Here is a 22188-nt window from a genome sequence, read left to right as displayed (position 1 = left end):
CAAATCAGGCCGCCCCTACTGAAAGGTCCCTTTTCATTTTCAGACACATTAAAAAAGCCAACGCAGAATCTTTACCAGTTGTCTAAGTGGACTGCAGGGAACTAATGGAGTGATAATATTCAAGAAAAGCGAAATATTAGTGGCCACGTGATTAGCATCCTCATTGTCAGTGCAATACACTGACATTAAAGACCACATGAAGATGAACAGAACTTGACTAAATTTTAGTTTTATAAGTATGTATAATAGACCCAAGAACAGGTAATTGATAATACATAAATTAGAGGCTATTTCAGTAACACAGTGTCTATTATGGTCGTATTTTCTTGAAGCAAATATGGGAAAAGTTTATGGTCAGTAGCTTTCTAGAAGTCCCATCTGTAATGATCTGGGTTCCTGGTAAGTCCCCCATAAGTGCAGGTTTGTATGCATGCCCCTAATGACACCTGCTCCATCCCCTTCTACCATGAACTGGAAAAATAGTAGAAACGGAGAGGAAAAAAATGAAACGACCTATATTCAGTTTATATTGTGTAACGAAGTCACTGCTTAGAAAAAAGTAGGTTGTTCAAAAGCTCAGTTCATTTGATCCTGCTGAGTCTGTACTGGTCCCTGCAGGAAAACTGGTAAATATTTAAAGCAGCCTGTCATTGCTTTACACATGCCAGCTGCTCCAGGGGGGCTCCGAGGGAGGCTCCCCCAGGGCCACGTCCAGCCCGGCGGCGAGCGACCCGCTCACGGCATGCAGGGTAGGCATCAGCACCTGGGCTTGGTGTGAAGGGATACGGCATCTGCCGAGAGCGAGATTCTTGTTACTCTGCAAAAATGAAGGAGTAATCATTTTAGTCCAAATTTTTATTTCATTTCTCTTTACATTAGAGGATACCATGCAGTCCAGGGTTGTGGGGTTTTTTGCTCTTGGATTTGTTAGATACTGAAAACGCAACAATACCTGTGGTTGAACTACCCTTGGCATGAAAATATAATTCAAACTGTCAGGCCTACTTCAGAGAGCTCTGGCGGAGTAGAAGTTTTTCTTTGTATGTACTTCAATGCCAGCCGTTGTACACCAGTGAACTGTACAGCGGCACTAGTGCCGGCGAAAATTAAATTCAGGAGTTTAAATTCCACTCCCGCCGGGCCGCCGGCCGCGCTCGGGGCCGGCCGCGGGGCGGGGATTCCGCTCGACACTCCCAGAGCCGCCGCCGCCGCGGGAGGAGCGGGCGGCCGAGCCGAGGCGTTCCCGGCGGCTGGGCCGAAGCGCTGAAGCTGGGGGCCGCGTCGCTGAGGCGCGCCGGCCTCCCGCCCTCGCCGCCTCCGGGAGCAGGGATCAGCCCGCGGCCCGCTCCGGGGCCTGGGGCGCCGACGTCGGCCCGCGGCGGGGCCCGGGCGGCCCCGTGTGAGGGCGCCTGGGGCTGCCAGGCTTCCCCGGCGGGCGGGAGGGCGAGCGAGGAGCGGAGCGGGCCCACGGCCCACGTTAACGCGCCCTCCGGCGGCTCTGGGGCTTCGGTGAGGTGACCTAGCGGCCAGCTGTGCGGTTTAGTCTCTCTTTCTTCGCATCGGTTTCTTTGTTTCTCTTAAATGTCTCTCTTGGGTTTTTGAAAGACCTATGAAGTTTTAAACACAACAGATCCCTGTAATTCTTCTATCTGTGGTGTATATAATCCTATTTTTCATACTTTGCGGCTTTATAACTTAAGTTTTCACAAGTAGCTGTTTTGTTTCACATCAGCCGTGACAGGTATCTGTGTGTAATGGTGGGATGAGGAGGCCTGTGCAGGCCTGTGCTCACATCCCCGACAGCCTTTGTAAGGCCCTGAGCGTGGGCTAGAAGGGCTTGGGGAGACAGCATAACCCCTTCACCTGCACCAGAAATACCTGTGCCAAGGTTTTGAAAATTCAGATAATCATTAATCCTACCTGCGTGCGTCCAGGTTTGTTTCAAGGTCTGTGCCATTAGTGTTGCACTGCTGCCTCGCTCCTCGGTCTTGTCAGGGCTCCTCCTAAATGATTTTCTTTGATTTCATTCTGCAAGTATAAAGTGTAAAGTGCAAAATCATCATGCAAGCAGATAAGCTGCATACGTATATTCTCACTAGCTAATATAATACTAAGTTTGTTTTAATATATGTTTACTGCTTGCCTGAAATATGTGTCTTGGGATTTTTGTTTTGTTCTGTCTGTAGCCATGGCTTCAGGAACAGCACTGATTTACGATGAGGAGATGACGACTCATAAACTACTTTGGAGTGAGTAAGTCACTGCCGTCGTTTTTATGAATAGGTTCTTATTAGGACTTCTGAGAGAAGTACTAAGTAAATGCAGTTTTTGTAAATGTAATATGAAATACCTAGTGATAGATACCCTGTCATTTTCCTGGTAAGTAGAAAGTCTTTCCTTTTGGAGAAAAAATTTTATTTTATTCCCAATTTGTATCCAGATGCCGTAATGATAACCTGTAGCTAGTTTGAGAAGCTGTAAGCTGCCAGTCTGGTAGGCCTTAACAAGAAGCGTTAGCTTTAGGCATCTGAGTAGCCCCCTAAAGTATTTTGAGCTAATTAAATTGTTTATAAAGCTAAAGTTTCATTGATCTTGGACAAAATATGTAAAAAATTGGACTCACTCAGCTGAAACCTGTCAATTAAATTCAATGAGAAATTCGTATATGCCACTTGCTTAAATTTACATAAATTAATACCTTTGCAGTGCTCAGAGTAATAGTCCGCTGTTGTCTTCTCTCCCAAACCCACTTCTCTGTTCACCTTCATTGTAATCTACAGCTTTTCCTTTCAGCATTCCTGTGTCTGTACTTAACAAGAAATTATGCTATTGTGTTTCTTTTTTATTTAAGAACCATATATATTTTTCTGCTTACATATTTTAGAACCAATTTTTGGCTCAATTCCAAAACAAAAAGTATTTAAAGATTTTATTTTTCTTTTACTCTCACATGTCCCTCTATGAGGATAATGAATCTTCTTACAATGGGCAGTTAAAAGCTAGGCATTATGAAGTGTATTTGTTAGCTGTGCTGGTATGGTATTACAGTAATATGATTATTGCTTATTTTTAGTGCTGTTTGTGATATTGAAGTGCCAGAAAGACTGTCATTCTCCTATGAGCAGCTTAAGTGTTACCATCTTGTGGAAAGATGTGTCCATGTGCCTGCCAGAGAAGGAAGTGAGGAGGAGATCCTGTTGGTTCACAGGTCTGAAACTTACTTTCATCATCATTCAGATTAATTCAATGAAATAACAGATCTCATACCTCCAGGTGATATTTTGCTCCATCTGAAAAGGCCTGCACCAAAACTCAATGACTTCCAGTAATTTCAATGGAAAATGTGTCACACTTAAAGTTAGACAAGTAATGTTGAGTACGGTGTAGGTGCTGAAGTATGAATCTGCTGTTCCACTAAATCCCCATTCTCACTCGTTGGGTTCTTAAGCTATGAATGCTGATTTATATGCAGGATTAAAAGTAAACTTCTAATAAAAATTAGGACAAGACTTCAAAAAGTGTAGAAAAATGGGTATTCTTTTGGAAAGATAATAATAACCTCCTCTTTCTCCTAAGCATCTTTGAGAGAGAGGGAACCAAACTGAAAAACTTTGCAGCTAATTCTGGGGCGAGAGTTCAGAGGAACAGCAGCTTGGCCATTCTGAAGTCATGGCAGTTAAGTCTGCTCTGGCATTTGTCAACTCAGTGTGATGATTCTGCAACCAACTGCAGATGATTCTGCATGTTGCTTGTGCGCTCATTTGCCCTTGTCAGGGAGCAGCGTGGGCAGCCTTCTCTGAAAGGCAAGGGGAGTCAGGAACAGAGCATGATGACAAAGCAGCCAGAGGCAGTGGCTTCATGGGCAAGGGCACAATCCCGCAATACCCAAGCGAGATGAGCAGCAGAGGTCCAGTGATGGTAACCTGATTCAGCCACAAGTTTAGATTGCCCGACGAGGCCATAGTGACATGGCAGGTCTGAGGTCAGGCTTGAGAGTCAGCCCACAGGTCGGGGTTCAGGTTCAGATCTGTGGGGTTCATGGCCAGACACAGACATGGCTATGCAACACAGCTGCAGTGTAGCCAAGGGTGAGAGCCTTATCTTAAAAGCAGGTGCCAAGGGAAGGAGGGGGAGCCTCTGCTGAGACTTCTTAGCAGAGCTGATTGCAGGGAACCTCTGCTGAGGCTCCTTCTAGCTCCTTACAAGGTGACCAGCTGTACTACCTCTAAGCTGGTTCTGAACCCAACAGCCAAACCCCAGGAGGGAAGGCATGCACTCAGAGCCTTGACACATGTGATGAGGACCATAGCTTGATCCCAAGTCATGCTTAAATTTTCAGATTACGGAACAGTATTTTTCCTCAGAGTATACTTGTTTGTTAGAATGCAATTCGTGCTGTGTACCAATATAATTTATTTCATAGTAAATACATTGCTGAAGAGACTTGATCACTGTTCCCAGTTGAGTTGCTCCTGCTAGATGACTTGCGGACAAATGACTACACTAAGTCTTGTCTTGGTTTCCATAGGTAAGCCAGCGATAATAGAGCTCTTTCCTTTCTAAAACACTTTTAGATTGAAACAAATATGTGACTCCTATAAAAATGTTTTGTATGTGTTCATAGTTAGTTATGAGGATGCTGACGAACTTAAACTAGTAATTATACAGTCATTCAGGTTCATATGGTTTTATTCCTGTTAACAGCTTCATTTTGAAGCCACTGTTTAGCTTTATTTCCATTAGGCAGCACTAGTGTGTCTCATTTTGTTGTGAAATTCTGATTGCTTTGGCATCGTCCACCTAGAGGAACGCATATGGTCATTGTGTCCTGGATGAGGGTACAGATAGGAGAGTAGATGCCACCAGCCTCCATTTCCAGCTCACTACACAAGGGCAGGAGAGCAGTGACAGAGAATTGGGGGAACATTGATTCTAGTGCCTTAGTAATTCTTGCACTCTTGAACCAGTGAAAAGAGGGAGTTAGTACACACCTGATAAGGGTTTCATTCAAATACTTGTTTTCCATAGAACAAGGGAGCACTAGACACACATTCTCAGTTATAATAAGTTCAAGACCATCTAAGGCACCTGAAGGTGCACAAGTCCATGGGACCCGATGAGATCCATCCACGGGTCCTGAAGGAACTGGCGGATGAAGTTGCTAAGCCACTCTCCATTGTATTAGAGAAGTCGTGGCAGTCTGGTGAAGTTCCCACTGACTGGAAAAGGAGAAACATAGCCCCCATTTTTAAAAAGGGAGAAAAGGAAGACCCGGGGAACTACAGGCCAGTCAGTCTCACATCTGTGCCTGGGAAGATCATGGAACAGATCCTCCTGGAAGCTATGCTAAGGCACATGGAGGACAGGGAGGTGATTTGAGACAGCCAGCATGGCTTCACCAAGGGCAAGTCCTGCCTGACTAACCTAGCGGCCTTCTATGAGGGAGTGACTACATCAGTGGACATGGGAAGCACTACAGGTGTCATCTATCTGGACCTCTGTAAGGCCTTTGACACGGTCCCCCACAACATCCTTCTCTCTAAACTGGAGAGGTATGGATTTGATGGGTGGACTGTCCGGTGGGTGAGGAATTGGTTGGATGGTCACATCCAGAGGGTAGTGGTCAACAGCTCAATGTCCAGATGGAGATTGGTGACGAGTGGCGTCCTGCAGGGGTCTGTATTGGGACCGGTACTGTTTAGTATCTTCATCAATGACATGGACAGTGGGATCTGTGTGCACCCTCAGCAAGTTTGCAGATGACATGAAGCTGAGTGGTGTGGTCAACACGCCAGAGGGATGGGATGCCATCCAGAGGGACCTGGACCAGCTTGAGAAGTGGGCCCATGTGAACCTCATGAGGTTTAACAAGGCCAAGTGCAAGGTCCTGCACGTGAGTTGGGGCAACCCCCAGTATCAATACAGGCTGGGGGATGAAGGGATTGAGAGCAGCCCTGCCGAGAAGGACTTGGGGGGACTGGTGGATGAAAAGCTGGACATGAGCCAGCAATGTGCACTCGCAGCCCAGAAGGCCAGTCGTATCCTGGGCTGCATCACAAGAAGTGTGGCCAGCAGGTCGAGGAAGGTGATTCTGCCCCTCTACTCTGCTCTGGTGAGACCCCACCTGGAGTACTGTGTCCAGCTCTGGAGCCCTCAGCAGAAGAAAGACATGGACCTGTTGGAGCGGGTCCAGAAGAGGGCCACGCAAATGATCAGTGGGATGGAACACCTCTCCTCTGAAGAAAGGCTGAGAGAGTTGGGGTTGTTCAGCCTAGAGAAGAGAAGGCTTCGGGGAGACCTTATTGCAGCCTGTCAGTACTTAAAGGGGCCTTAAAAGAAAGATGGGGACAAACTTTTTAGCAGGGCCTGTTGTGACAGGACAAGGGGGAATGGCTTTAAACTAAAGGGGGGTAGTTTTAGACTAGGTATAAGGAAGAAATTTTTTACGCTGAGGGTGGTGAAGCATTGGCACAGGTTGCCCCGAGAGGTGGTGGATGCCCCATCCCTGGAAACATTCCAGGTCACGTTGGAGGGGGCTCTGAGCAACCCGATCTAGTTGAAGATGTCCCTGCTCATTGCAGGAGGGGTTGGACTAGATGACCTTTAAAGGTCCCTTCCAACCCAAACTATTCTATGATTCTGTAATTCAGACTCTGATGACTGTCAGAATCCTAATTTAGTTCTTGTTGAGATGGTATCTATACGTAGCGTGGATTGCAAAATAGATTGTTGCGTGATGAACAAAGAGCCTTTTTTCGAAAGCAAGACTAATTGCTTTTGCCACTGGAAAAGGGAGAAGAATGTCGTATTCTTAAGACATCCAAGAACCTTTGCTCTCATAGCGCTTCTTATTTTTTTTCACTGTATCCTGTAACTAGCATTCCAGAGTACCTATTGGACTTGTGAAGTCTCACAGAAAGCCTCTTTTAACATATATTCTGTTACTTTTAATTACATTTTGCATTAAAAAAAACCTTCATAGGTCTATTTGCTTAGTTAAGCGTTGTGTTAATCTCTCTCTCCTCTGCAGTTCAGAACACTTGGAAGTGGCGAAAAGCACCCAGACAATGAATGAAGAGGAACTGAAAAGAGTCTCTCGAAATTATGATGCTTTTTTCTTTCATCCGGTGTGTAAGTTAAACTGCTTCCTCTATTGGGAGTTACAAGTATTTGTGGTTTTGCATCTGAGTGGCACTTTTCTAAGTAGGGGAAAATTAGCAATACATTTTCTGCTATTTAAGTAGACTTACATATATTTATGACATTATTGTTATCTGTTTCAAGTTCAGTGTAATGCTGTAATTTAAATTGGTTAAGTGTCCTGTCATCTATTCTGTAATTGCATCATGCCAGTATAGCACACTACTCAAATTTGAGCTCTATTTTTGTCACTTAATGTCACTGTAGACCATTAGTGACCTGCAAATCACATTTTGGTAACAGTCGCTCTTAAATGTTGTGCCAGGTAATGAAGGTGAAGTCTTCCGTGTTTTGTTTCTGTAAGGTTCCATTCCTTATTTTCAAAGATGCCATGTTATTCTACTAGTCAGTTCAATATGTCCATCTCATGTTTCTTAACTGCTCCAGAGAGAACATCTTTATAAAGGATATGGTGATCACAGGTAAACCTAGTAGAAGGCACATTGGAATTTGTGTTGTAAAATTCTGCTTTCACCTATCTGCATACAACCTCAGTAGGGTAGACTTATGTCAAGACGATGTGCTGTTGGGGTGCAAAAGCATGTCATGTGTGATTAGTTTAAAACAAGCTGATGAGTGAGTGATGACAACTTGTCACGGTTTGTCCCCAGCCGGCAACTAAGCACCAGACAGCCACTCGCTCACTCCCCCCCGGTGGGATAGGGGAGAGAATCGGAAGAGTAAAAGTGAGAAAACACATGGGTTGAGATAAGAACAGTTTAATAACTGAAATAAAATAAAATAGTAATAATAATAACAATAATAATCAAATATAGAAAGAAGGTGATGCACGAAGCAATTGCTCACGACCTGCTGACCGATGCCCAGCCAGTCCCTGAGCAGCGGTGCCCCCGGCCAGCTTTTCCCTAGTTTATGTACTGAGCATGATGTCACATGGTATGGAATGTCCCTTTGGCCAGTTTGGGTCAGCTGTCCTGGCTGTGCCCCCTCCCAGCTTCTTGTGCACCTCCAGCCTTCTCAGTCGGTAGAGCATGGGAAGCTGAAAAGTCCTTGACTAGTGTAAGCACTACTTAGCAACAACTAAAACATCGGTGTGTTACCATTATTCTCATACTAAATCCAAAACACAGCACTGTACCAGCTACTGGGAAGAAAATTAACTCTATCCCAGCCGAAACCAGGACACAACTAAGAGATTCTCTTTTTCAGAACACTTACCGCTGTGCCAGACTAGCAGTAGGAGCAACTTTGCAGCTGGTGGACGCTGTGATGTCAGGAAAAGTGTGCAATGGAATGGCATTAGTAAGGTAAGAAAATATGTGAGAAAGCCTTCACTTCTCCCCAAAATTTCCTTTGTTGTAGGTAACCATATAAAACTTTGTTTTAGACCTCCAGGTCACCACAGCCAGAGAAATGCAGCTAATGGGTTCTGTTTGTTCAACAATGTTGCTATTGCAGCAGAATATGCAAAACTGAAATACGGTCTACAGAGGTAAGTGCATGGTTGACCCTAGAGAAGCTTATCATGTGCAAGTATGGCATTTAGATAACTGTTTGATGTTGCGCTGTTTTAGATTAATGTCTAGAGCTTTCTGGGTGTCATGTAACTCTTGGGACAGAAAAACATTATTCATCTGTACCTTATTTAGATTAAGATGCTGCGGTTCTTCCGCTGAATGTTTTCTTTTACTGATCTCTGCAGAATCCTAATTGTTGACTGGGATGTGCACCACGGGCAAGGAACTCAATATATATTTGAAGAGGATCCAAGGTTTGAAGGATATTTTATTTATTTTTTTAAGTTAGCTAGTTAACTATAGCTTTCCTCTGTAATGAATAAGATTTCTTAACTTTCTAAAACTAGAATCTTAGAAAACACGAAACATTCTCCTTGCTATTTTAGTCACTGTTTTTACTTGTTATCAAATAGAGGGAAAATTCTAACAAAAAGAAATATGTAAATCTATCCTACTGTAAAGAGTAACAAGCAAAGTGAGCAATATGACTACCTCGGTTTGCCAGTAGTAAGATCCCTCTGTGACAGTATTCAGATAATATCTCTATTCTCTCTATTCAGGAACCTCTCAGTTCAAGTATTCAAGTAGTAGTTGGATAAAACACATTGTTTTCTGAGAAGCCACAGAATTAGATTCTAGAAAGAAGTCTGCTCTTCTGAAAATGCCTTGTCTTTGACGTGAAGGGATTGCATGCATACAATAATTTTTTAGCAGTTGTCCTAGGCATAGGACCTACTGTACCAATTTTCACAGTCCAAGTCCATTAAGAGAATTAAGGGGAAAGGATGATTCTGTTTTCATGCTTTTAGTCAATACAGCCACCAGGTTCAGGATATGAAGTCAGTTTTCAGAATCTTTTTGTCAAGTTGGATTTGTTTCTTGTATCTTTCAGTGTTTTGTATTTTTCCTGGCATCGCTATGAACATCAGGAATTCTGGCCATCACTCAAAGAGTCTGATTATGATGCTGTGGGTCTGGGGAAAGGAAAAGGTTTTAACATAAATTTGCCTTGGAATAAGGTAAATGTTGTTTACAGCACAACAAAGCAAATGCAATAGCATTCTATCTCGTGCTTTATGTAACACTTTCTGAGAAGTGCACTGCTTCACTTGCTTGGCAGATGTCTTAGCACAGTGTACCTCCTTCCTGTCAGTGGAATGTCTGCTGAGAAATATGGCTCAGAATATGCTAATGTTTAAAAAAAAAAAAATTAAAAGAAAAACAGAAACAAACATGCACATATTCTTTTTTTCTTGAATATCTTGCCTAGGCATCAAAACAGAAAGTGTTTCAGGAGATGATTACATCCATCCTCGTTCAGCAAAGAAAAATGGTGGATATTTATGCACTTTACTTAAATGGAGTTTGTTTTACTTGACCTCGTAAGGTTCCCTTACCTTTAACTTTTGATACTATCTTTCCCTAAAGTCTTGAAGAACCTTAGAAAATTTTTTATTCCAACAGGAAAATATGACCTGTATTTCTCACATTTTGCAGGTTGGGATGGGAAATTCAGATTATCTTGCTGCATTTTTCCATGTGTTGCTTCCAATGGCTTTTGAGGTAACTTTTTACTGTTCTGCTATTTGAATAGCAAAACCAAAGACTACTTCCTAAGTACTTCTTAAGCAGGTACCATTGAATATTTTGTAGAAATGCAGTAATTGCCAGTAGCACAGTTAACACATTATTTCTGCTGGTATGAATAATGTCCTGATCAACTGAATAATATTTACGGAATGTTAGCTTTTAAATATTCAATATAATGATCTGCAACTTCTCTAGCAGGAATGAAAATAGTATAAAAGGGTAATCTTAGTTTTTATTCAAGAAGAGTCTTTATTTGTGTTCATATTGTAGCTGAAAAAACAGCTGAACATGGTACACTTGAAATCCAGTAAAAAATTGAAAATGGGACATAAGAATGTGCTACAACTTTCTCTGTTTTATAACAGTTTGATCCTGAACTGGTTCTTGTCTCCTCTGGATACGATTCTGGAATTGGAGACCCTGAAGTAAGTAACTTCTTGTGGCCTTTGTGTTGTCAGTCATGAATCTGTTTGCAAAATATTCCTACCTCTTAAATGTCCTGTGATTGCTCGGTGAAATTCACTTTGACCAAGCTAAAAATAGATGTTTGAGTCTTTAAGCTGACCCCAGCTCATTAAATATTACAAGACACGTAAAGACAAATTACCCCATAGGCGTAATTACTGTGTTGTTTTTTGCACCTTCCTTTAAAGCAGTTGGTTCAGCATTTTGTTAGATACAATGAGAAGCAAGTGTTCCAGTATTCCAACTCAGGCTCCCGTATTTCAGATTGCATGGGGGTTTTTTTACCAATGTTTTTGATTCAGGGTGTTATCTCTCAAAATTTTTTCTTTGATTTAGGGTCAGATGAGTGCCACTCCTGAGGTTTTTGCCCATCTTACCCATTTCCTGATGCAGTTAGCTAATGGAAAGCTGTGTGTCATCCTAGAGGTAAAGACTTTGGAAACGTACTCCCAGGGGAAGGGTCTTTGTATTAGAGCTATATAGGGCAAGCTAGAAGCTAGGAAGTGAAGCTTCTTAACAAAATAATTCATTCTTTTTATTTTTCTTTTGAGAGTCAGGTATGCAAAAATGACTAGGATTTGACAATGCTCTTATACATTAAAAGAAACGCATGTCTTAAAAACTGATTTTTTTAACTTAAAATTTTGAAACAGAGGAGCATATGCTCATTGTTCAAAAAAACCGTATCTTCCACAGATGTTCAGTTCTTGTGAACAGTGACTAGATTGCTGCTCTGGACAGTCCCCAACTCATTAAAATGTATTTAGTGAATAAGCTGCATTACCAGTGTTTTTGCAAGTATGTCTTACTCCAGGAGAGTTTAAAAAACCTCTAACCTAAATATATTCTTACTTAGTGATGGAGTCCTTACTAAATTCCACCTTTTTTGATTAAAAGCCTCTATGCAAGCACTTTTTCTAAGAGCTTTTTTTTTTTTAAACAATTAAAAATGTTTCCACCTTTTGAAATCTAGATTTCAACTCCCTATTTCTGCTGAAAAATGGTGGCTTTTGAGGTAAATAAGTGTGTGGAAATACTACTGCCAACAAGGTCTCCAGAAGTGAACTGTTTATGAATTGATTCACTTGACAGCTGTTTTGCATGACCTTTCTTCCCTCATCCTTCTCTCCAGCAGGTTATTATAGATATTTCTGTCTACTAGCTGAAGTGCAGATAAGCATCCCCTCCTAATACAGATGATGTGACCGCTCTGCAGGTGGTATGCAGGAAGCAGTCTTATCATCTGCAATCTAGCAGTCTTAAATCTATCTTCAGTTGTTCTCCAAATTCTGCCAAACCATTAGGACAACCATATCTTACAAGTGTCAGGCTGTGGGAGATTTCCCTCGTACAGACATTTTAGAGGACAGTGATAATATTTGCCTTCTAAGGCATCTTCCACAAGAATTGTTGAAGATGGCATATCATGGATAGGAATGGAGAAGGCGTATGTTTCCAGGGTTTTCATGGCAAAGTCATGACTGATTTCCAAAATGAATCGAAACATGATAAAGTGGGTTGAATCATGGGATGCCAGTGAAGTTCAGCAAATAGTCTCTAACTTACTGTTTTCATATTGAAAATCAGTGACTTAGATGTACTTGCATATCATCTTCCGTTTCTGTAAATTCAGATATATTTCAAAAGTTTAATTTATTTTCCATGATGATATTCAGATAGATGTTACAAGTACTTGTTCCTCAGGTGACACAAAATACTTTTTTCTAGGGTGGATACCACTTAAAGTCATTGTCTGAATCAGTCTGCATGACTGTAAAAACTTTGCTTGGAGATCCTGTACCTGAAATAACTGGAGAAATGGCACCTTGCCTGAGGTAAGCATGTGAAGAATTTTAGAACAACCCATGTATTTATCAAAGAGACTAAAGACATGCATGCTTTGCACATTTTGCTGAAGCAAAGTTTCAATATGATGCTTTATAATACATTATTTTCTGCTTTGGATAGCTTGCTTTCAAAAAAGTCATCCAAGGTACAGTTTTGTATACTTCTGTTTCTGAAATGATTTCAAGTTGTGAGAACTTCTTAGTGGCTTATAATTTTATGCTATTTATCCTTGGCCTTGTTATCCTGCAGAGATCCATCTCACTCAAGGCAGAGACAATCCTGCTGTAATAAAGGCAATGCCAGTTAATAACAGCCCGTATTTGGGAAAGTATGTAATTGCAAGGATTAGCTCTTCAGACTCCAGAGCCACTGCAGTTGCTGTAGTACAGCAATAGCTGGAGCTAACCTTTCTCTCACCAGTGAGAGCTGATGCTATGCAGAGCCAGTCTTGATTACTCCTTCTGTTTCTGAAGTTTGGAGCATCGAGGCCTGGGGTGCGAAAACACTCCACTGTGTGGAGCTGTACCAAGATAATTAAACTTCGGGTCTAACTTCTTTTTGGAGACAGTAGGATTGTGTTTGCACAGTGGTGAAACTGACCTAGTAAAGCATTCTGAACCTTGGGCCTGAATCAGTCCCACATCTGAACAGCGTCTTTCTCTCTACCTGTCTGTACCATCTCCTCCACGTCTCCATGTTCCATCCTCAGTCTCTCTCCCACCTCAATAGTTGTCCCATGCTTTTTTCAGCAGTAATGCTCCTCATGCATTTTGGTGGGTAGAAGGCAGAACCAACCAGTTGGCTGTGTTAGTTAAAACTCAGAGCTCAGATCAGACAGGGAAGCAGCGTAGATATGAACAGGCTGTGGGCACAGTTGGGTTTGGTAAACTGTGATAGAGTAAAGCTGGTTATTTTGCTCCCAGTACATCCCATAGTCCCTATATCACTTCTTTTTCTTCTCTACCAACTGTAGTATCTCAGGTTGCTATCATCCCAGGTAATAGAGAGTTGATTACATATTTATCTATTATATCAGTCCAGCTCCTGAACACCTTATAAATAATCTCCAAGTACACAGCATTTGTCCTGGACTTAACATGACCTGAATTATGTTTGTATGATAGCAAACATAATAGGACCGTTTGCCTATAGTGCTGCAAATACCAGTGATGATAAAAAAGAGATTTCAATGCAAAGAATAGCAGGTAATGTGATTTACTTGGTTCCTGAACAGATAGTCTTGCTTTTGAGTGAATCTAATTATGTCTTTATATTCTGTAGATAAAATCTCTGACAGAGCAAAGACAGACAGGTGAGATCTTGCCTTTCCTGAAGTCAGAGACAGGTGTGCTTCCTCCAACAGCAGGGTCGGGATTTCCCTCAATGTGGGTAAATGTGTGTACGTACTGCATGTGTTCTTCACTTTTCTTTTTTGACTCTTAAGTCTAATCTTTCTAAGCAATCTGCCGATTGACTCTCACTCTCTTTATCTTTCTGTTCTGCATTCTTGGAATAGACCAGAGCTTGTTCATTTTCAGTTGGATTTTTTTGTTTCTGCTTTTTCATTGAGGTAAGTTTTTTGTTTCCTGTATTTTCATTAGTGCTGATACTGTTAATCCTGTTTCTTTGGTAGTGCTGTTGAATCTATTCAAAATGTGAGAGCCGCGCATAAACCCTACTGGAAATGGTTGATGTATGAAGGTAATTACTCTTCTCTTTCTTCAAGCGTTGATTGAGGATGCTGTTTTCTGTGTCAAAAATATGGGCAAAAGATTTATTATCATTTATGACCTTTTGCTAGATTAGAACAAATGTAGCAGCACTGAAAAATAACATCTGTGGCAGGAAACATTGTAGCTAGTGTATGGAAATAAATATGCATACTATGAATACAGATGTACTCTGTTTTGTAAATAAATGTAACCAAATATTAACACACTGCTCAGGAATTAATACATGTGAAACCCCTCTTTTTTTTTTTCCTCTAGATACATCATTTTTACAAAATTTGAGCACCAAATCACACCTACTAAAGAAGGCTAATACAAATCCCTCCACAGAACAGGAATCTAAGATGACGAACAACGATGAAACTGTCAAAGTAGAAAGGTTTTTGGAACTGCACATGAAAAATATTCTGTTTCCCGTGCCTCCCATCAAAACAGCAACAACTGACTCTAAAGGTTCAGCGCATTTGCTCCCTGTACCGGTTCATTTGGTGAAGGAAATGGACAAAACTGAAATAAAAGCTCTTGTCAGGTTGGTCCTATCTATTTAATTTTCAACAGAATTTTGAGGATGAGAGGTCTCTGTACAGTCTGTCATTTAGCTCTGTCTCTGCCATGGTCATCTTTTTGGCCTTAGTCTACTCAATTATAGCCAGAGTTTCTTTCTTTGAAAAATTAAGACATTGGTGTTGCTTATCAGTCGTAGCCTTGAAGTCCTTTAAAGAATTAACCAGGATACTTTTAGAGGAGACTCTTTCAATGAAGGTAGAACAGTTAGTGCAAATGTATTCATTTAGAAAGAGACTTTGCTAGGAAGGTGCCTTAAAGCTCTGTGTTCAGTTTTAGCTGAAAAAAATACCAAACTGGTCTGATTTGAGAAGCTCAATTTTTGTCTTAGTCTAATTTTGACAGAACTCTGTTTCCTGAAAATTGTCAGACATTTTTGTTTTCTTTCCAGAGCAGAATGGAGACAGGTTTATAGAGCTCAAGACTGTCAGGCAACAGTGTTGTCATCTTCCTGCTAGAGCTAGAGTCTTGAGAATGAATGTGTAGCACCTATACAAAATGTACCCTGTCAATACGAACCGTGAAGTACAGTTATCAGTGTCATCTTCAAAAGCATTATTGCCTCTAACCTAGTTCTACATATAATTTATTTTACAGTGGCTTTTATGCAGACCTTGTGAAAGAGGACAAAACTTTGCTCTCTCTTGGCAGTATGTTGGCCATCCTAGATAAAATACTTAAGAAGGAGGTAATAATAAACTGCTTTGATCTTGGGGGGTGGGGGGGAGAGTTGGATTTCTCTGATTTCTGCTTCGACTATATTGTCATCCAGGTATTAGTTACTGTATAGTTCACGACCCCAGTAATCTCAGCTAGAATGTGCTTAGCTACAAGAGTGAGTATGCAAGATGAGAAAACAACTATTTAGGGATAACCCCAAGACATCTTTTTAATGATCTTTGGACAAGACATTGTCCTGCTTTTCTGCAGTCACAGCATGAGAGTCAGTAACAACCTTCTCATCACTCTGACACACAGGTGAGCCAGGCATTCACCCTTCCAGTTAAGGGGAGCAGGAGGTGGTGTATCAAGCACCAGTGAGCAGCAGCAAGAAATCTGAGCAAGAAACGTCAAAAATTTTCCTGTCTCAGTGCAGAGTTTTGCTTTCTGTCTTTAGGACAGAGTTTACTTCTGCATTACCCTTCATTACGAGATGCCACGCTATGTGCAGCTGCACCCACTTACCCTTATTTGTACAACAATTTACTGAGAGTAAGTTTTGGTTTACACACACACGTGCACATACTGCTTTAGTGGAGCTGTTGAAAACACCACTGTATGCTGTGATTCTGAACAGAGTAATTCCAATTCAGCATTTTGATTCTTGCAGGGTCAGGAATGAAGAGAAGGCAGGCTTAGAGGGTGCACGTTTGTATTTATGTATAAAAACTTGGAGAAGCAAAGAGAAAAACTGCAAACAAGTTAAGAAAACAGAAGATTATTATATCATAATAAATCAGTCTCTCCCTTTGAATGAAAAGCTCTCTTTAAAGTACCAGGCCTGCAAGGAAGAGTAGCTGCCAGGATGGCCTCTTTCTTGTAAGCCATCTTCTTGCTGTTGGAAGTCACATATGTAGATCTCGGGGACAAATCAAAAAAACAAATTTAAAAAAATGGTAACTGGCAAAAAGAAATAGAACTTTTCATGAGTTGCAGATGCTAAGCTGAGCTTTTTGTGTTGACAAATACAAAGAGGAGGAGTGAGGAGGAGGAGCACGCATTATCTTTTTGCTTAGCTTTCACGTAGCATTCAAAGCACTACACAACACAAATAAACACTGAAAGGTTGATTGAGTAATACTGTCATAGTATTTTCCAGAAAGGAATAGCTTGCCTAGGTTAAAGGAAGAGTCAGAATTAGAATTGAGGGACAACCTCCTTTTCATAGGGTGTATTTTTTTCTGGTGCAGTTTGCCTGCTGGCACACTGACTGTATCCAATCTGCAGACTATGGAGAGAACCAGTAAAGATGACCTTCCCCTGCAAAAGCTATTTTTACAGTTGCCTTTCAGCATAGCACCATACTTTTGAAGTAATAGAACAGCTCTTGGCATAATGATCAAATAAGGCCTTTCTGTAGAAAATGAATTAATAACATTTTCTTAACCCTACTATGATAGATCATTAAGATACCTTTCATACAGCTGTAGCTTTGTTTGAATGATACATATAAACAAGTACAAATACAGTTGTTACAAATGAAAAACATGATCTTGTGCAGCATTAATTACTTCTGAATGAAAACTGTATTTTGTAGGTATGCAATGGAATTGCAGAATCACCCACAGCTGCTGTTTCTGTTGCTGTTGCACTAAGACATTCTGTTCGTTTTGGATTTCAAAGGTGACTTTGTATCTTTTGCATTTGGGGCCCTTTGACAAAATGTAAAAATTGCCTTGAAACCTTAATTTTAAAACAAATAGCATCTCCATGCGCATAGCATTTTCAATATGTAGTACAGACAATATCGCATATGCCAGCAAAAACCTTTTGCCTTACCAAAGGCAAAACATTTGTAAGGATGACTGCTGTGCTAGCCTACATTTTCTTTGTCAGATTTCGATTGTCTTTGGCCTGAGGACATTTTCTTGGTTTTGTTTTTTCTCCCCAGTATTTGGTAGGAGAAAAGAAGTTCCCTTGAGCTGTCATAAATGTGTTTTCTTTATACTTTTAATGGACCAAATTCAGAAACAACATACATTCTTTTTTATGCATCTAATCTACATGCAAAGTCTTTAAACAAATTGCACTAATTGAAAAAAATTACTTGTAGTTGTAAATGCATGTATATTTTTCTTTTGTTTTATGCAGAGTGCTTTGTATATTTGTTGGAGACATGCAAATCATACCGAACACAGAAGATGGGTGAGGTTTCTCTTTACTTCAGGGATTCAAATCCCAAAGGCTTTATAAATGTTCATAAGTGTCCATATGTATGATGAAATCTGCACTAAGGAATCAGTCGTGAGCTGATGTTCATTAAGTTTAGCTTGAGACAAAATACAAAACATCCCCAAATATATCTCTAAAGACAAACTGCTATCTTTAAATGCCGCTTTATGAGTTTAGTGGTAGGTTTAAAGTATAATCCTTCTATATTAATTGAAATTTAGATTGTTACTGAAAATAGAATATTGAAAATAGAAAGTAATAAAGAAGGCAATTATTAATTGTATAGGGTGTACCCCCGTATAACTGCAGGGGCACATACTGCTGATGCCGAGTTCCTTATTGAAAGTCATCTTTACTTATCTGTAACTTTTTTTGCTGCTTCCCCTCTTTCTTAAAAGTAATTTGCCTATAGTCTTTAATACTCTTTCTAAAAATACCTTAAAAAGGATTTCAGTTTTAATTGGGGTTTACATGTAGTAATGCAAATAGTTATTTGCTCCTGTGTTATGAATTAGTATTTAAAGAATGATGAAAGAAAAGATCTTCTTATCTCATTGGAAGTTGCTGGTTAAATACTCAGATGTGGTTTTTATTTACAGAAAAATACTCATGATACATATTTGTGAGAAAGAACGGTCTGGAAAGACCAGCTCCAAACACTGTATTTCTCTGAACTGGAAGGAGGTAAGGTTCACTTTCTGGAAACAACGTAAGAGAAAAACTTGAACAGAAATAATAGAATATATTTACAAATTCATAAAATGACGCTGCGAATTACACCCCTCACTGCAATTTGGACCTTTGAAAATATTTCCTTTGCTTGCCCTTGCCAGGGTACTACTCCTTCACAGATCTTTACAGTGTATTAGAATGCATGGGTTTGAGGAAACCTTCAGTAGCTACTGTAGTTCATCTTCAAGAAGGCAGAGTTGCAGTGCAAAGACACTAAGGAAGAGATGAATAATCTGCATGTTTCATATAAAAATTGCGGTGAAAATAGATCAGTATCCCGTTTCCTAGGTCAAATCAAAAGCTTTTTGAGATTCACCTTACTGTTTTATTTTATATCTGGGAATTTGGAGCTTTACATTTGTGCTAAACAGTTTCTTATTGTTGTTAAAGGATGCTGAAGGAAATGACTTCTTTTCTGCTGTACTTGGATTCATTCTTCCTGTAGCATATAGTTATCAACCTAACTTGACAGTAATAGCTGTTGGACCAAACAGGAGCCTTGGAATAAGTGAAATTTCTCTGCTTTTTGCTTTACTACAAGGATTAGCTGAGTCTCGAATTTTTGCAGTGATTGAGGTAAGAAGTGGTGCTAAGGTGGGTGTCGGTCTCTTCTCCCAAGTAACTAGCGATAGCACGAGAGGAAATGGCCTCAAGTTACACCAGGGGAGGTTTAGATTGGACATGAGGCAAAATTTCTTTACTGAAAGAGTGGTTAAACATTGGAACAGGCTGCCCAGGGAAGTGGTTGAGTCACCATCCCTGGAGGTATTTAAAAGACGAGTAGATGAGGCACTTAGGGACATGGTTTAGTGGGCATGGTGGTGTTGGGTCGATGGTTGGACTCGATGATCTTAGAGGTCTTTTCCAACCTCAGTGATTCTATGATTCTATGATTCTAAGCCGTGGTACTTCAAAGTGCCTAGGACAGAACTCAAATCAAGCAGCAGCGTGCTTGGTATGAACTGCTTCAAGCTGCCCAGTAGAAAATACTGGCTGTTACACTGTCTTTGGTACCCCTGAGTTCACGATGCAAATAGCCCAAGTTTCTCTCTGGCCTGAGAACAAGACCAGACACAGATGCATACCGAGCTGTAGGCAGCCTGCGTGATTGAGAAGCTGAGGCATGAATGCAAGCCCATGGTTACGTCTATAGACAGTGCATGTTCTGACAATTTGCCACAGTTTGGGGATTAACTTCCCTTTCCACCTAGGATTCACAGCTCAGCGTTGTCTCCTGAAAAGAGATACTTGTTGTCTGTTAATTATATGGCCGCTTTCTGTCAAAAGTGATTGAAAGCAGCCCATTCTCCTGTTTATCATAAAACACTAAATTTCCTCTCCTTCTCTCTCCCATGCTGTACTTTATCACGACTTCCATCATGCAGAAAATAAATCAAAATGGCACATATCCTTTAAGTGAACTTAATTGCCATAATACATAACTGAGGACCAATCTACCCCAGCTTTGTGTTTCTGATAGAGAGCCTGGGAAAGGAAATGGAGAATATATGGGTCTTTCCCTAGTCTAGTTTTTCCATATGCTACCAAGTTAAGGATTTCTAAATTTAGGAAGTCGGAGGCTGTATCCAGACCAGTGTGTGATAAGTGCTAGTGAGCGTATCTTCCCTGAATTTGTCTAATCTCTTAAAGCACTCGACTTACACTCTTGGCCTCTGCAGCATCTTGTGGCTGTGAGTAACACAATTTCTTTGTCTGTTCTGTGAAACAGTAACTTTTGATTGCTTTTGCGCCTTCTAGTTCTTCTTTAATGAGAAACAATGAATAATTGTTCACGTATGCAATTTTATTCTAATCTGTTTCCCAGCAAGTATCCAATTAAAGACATACTATTCATTAAGCTGCCAATTAAGTGGATTTTGACATACTTTATTCTGTAGTCTTCTCAAATGTTGTTTTAATTTACAGTGCTGATACGTAAATTGTCTAAGCTAATATAATTTGTACATTGATATACAGTATACGGAAATAGTGTATTTGCACATTACTAATTAGGAGTATGACACGGAAAGAATTATTGATATACTGAAGGGTAAACTCAGAGATAAAAAGGAAGTTAGACATACACCTTTAAGAAATGACTGAGGCTTTTATACTGGTACCCTGCAGGTAGCTCCATAACAGACTTACCTAATCTGGGGGGATTTTCTAATGCATGGGTTTGGCTTTTTAGAAGTTTTTTTACAATTCTTCTATCTTTTAAAAATAAGATAGAGTTACAGTCTTCAAAATAAATGTTAATAATCCTCATATACCATGGACACCTCAGAATATAATTTCTGTGAGCAAATGACATTGATTTAGACTGTCAGGAGTCCAAAAATTATCACTTTCTGATGAAGCAAAATATATCACTATTTTCTCCAGGTAGAGAAAGTAAATGATGCATGAAGTAAACAAGCTCCATGCTCCCCTTCCCTCCTAACATTTTCTACCTTTAACCCAGCACTGTTTCTTTTCAATCACAAAAGGAAAACTGAGATTCTTTCTCTATTTGAAAAAAACAAGTTTTACAGGAGATAAAAATTAATTTACCTTTTTCAGAAAAAAAATTCTCCATTTTGACACATTTTTATTTGAAAATTGAAAGTTGCTCATTCTTGCTACTAATATTAGCAACTTAATTACAAAAGCTTGTTTTAAAATATTTCATGTATTACTGAAACAAAGAAAGTTTGGTTCACAGGAGTATTTTTTTTCTTCTTCTTCTTAAATAGGACACAGAGATAAATTTAATGCAAAGTGTAGCCAAAGCATTAGTGGGTGCTTCTACACCTCACTTTGGAGTTTATGTACCTCCTACCCAAGAAAAAGCAAATAAAATAAAAATACTAAGAGACCAGTTTCAGCAGGAATGGAAAATGCTTCAGTGTTCAGGTAAGTTGTCTATTTTTATCTTTAGTTCTTATGAATATATTCATGTTTCTGAAAAGATGATAAAATACAGCTGGATCCTGTAAGTCAGTGGGATATTAAAGTCAGTGGGAGCACATTAATCTAATGTGAAAAGGATGAAACTCTGAATGCTTTTAATTCTGCCACTTGAGCCAGAAAGCACTGAATTTCTTAGCATAATAACTGTACCTGTGGGAACTTTGAATACTGTTATTCCAAAATTTTGAAATGAAACTACCAAAATGTTACGTGCTTAAAGAATGGTTAATAAGATGTGCGCTGGCTCTGATTGCTAACGTGTTTTCTGAATATAGTGCAGAATCAGGATACGTTTTTATTTACATTTAACTTGTCCACAAATAACTTCACTTAACTCAATAACGATTAGTCATGCTTAAATTACATCCACAAATAGCTGAGGATTGGGTACTGCATTTGTACAGGAATCAGATTAGGCAGGTATGTATGTTTTCAAACATACTTGTCTAGAAACATTTATCTATTGAGTGACTTTTGGTTTTCAACAGAAAAAGCTATGATAAAGGTGGGCATCTCTCTCTGAAAGAAAATGCCTTGCTGTCTTTCAGGAGAAATGGCCAAGAGCAGTGGTCTGGTTCCAATAAAAATGTTCTTACGGGGTTGGGAATTGTGGTATGAGCTTGATTAATAACTGTTTTTCTTACTGCTGTTCTTTTCAGTGAAGAATGGAATTTGAAGAAACTGACTTCAGAATAATTTTACACAGCAGAAGAAAAAGAAAATGTGTTGCTGTTCAT

General features: G+C 40.1%; 1 protein-coding gene across 5 annotated transcripts; it reads left to right on the top strand.

Moving 5' to 3' along the window:
- Positions 1–1356: 1356 nt before the first annotated feature.
- Positions 1357–22175, top strand: HDAC10 (histone deacetylase 10). Of its 5 annotated transcripts, XM_076329423.1 has the most exons (23): positions 1357–1509; positions 2187–2253; positions 3074–3208; positions 7031–7127; positions 8371–8468; positions 8549–8653; positions 8864–8932; positions 9571–9697; positions 10176–10241; positions 10634–10693; positions 11070–11159; positions 12462–12568; positions 12702–12726; positions 13863–13966; positions 14215–14282; positions 14570–14840; positions 15473–15563; positions 17133–17218; positions 17687–17740; positions 18367–18451; positions 18890–19075; positions 21235–21394; positions 22111–22175. In XM_076329423.1, the coding sequence occupies exons 2-23, from the start codon at positions 2189–2191 to the stop codon at positions 22125–22127; spliced, it is 2166 nt and encodes a 721-aa protein (XP_076185538.1). In that variant the 5' UTR covers positions 1357–1509; positions 2187–2188; the 3' UTR covers positions 22128–22175. The 5 variants fall into 5 exon arrangements, with proteins under 5 accessions (XP_076185538.1, XP_076185547.1, XP_076185556.1 ...); XM_076329432.1 differs by lacking the exon at positions 11070–11159; XM_076329441.1 differs by lacking the exons at positions 12702–12726; positions 13863–13966 and having other exon boundaries at positions 1358–1509.
- The last annotated feature ends 13 nt before the right edge of the window (positions 22176–22188 follow it).

This window comes from Aptenodytes patagonicus, chromosome 1 (assembly GCF_965638725.1).
Source record: "Aptenodytes patagonicus chromosome 1, bAptPat1.pri.cur, whole genome shotgun sequence".
Classification (NCBI taxonomy): Eukaryota; Metazoa; Chordata; class Aves; order Sphenisciformes; family Spheniscidae; genus Aptenodytes; species Aptenodytes patagonicus.
The sequence above is the reverse complement of the archived record's forward strand: the minus strand, read 5'-3'. Positions and strand labels throughout refer to the sequence as shown.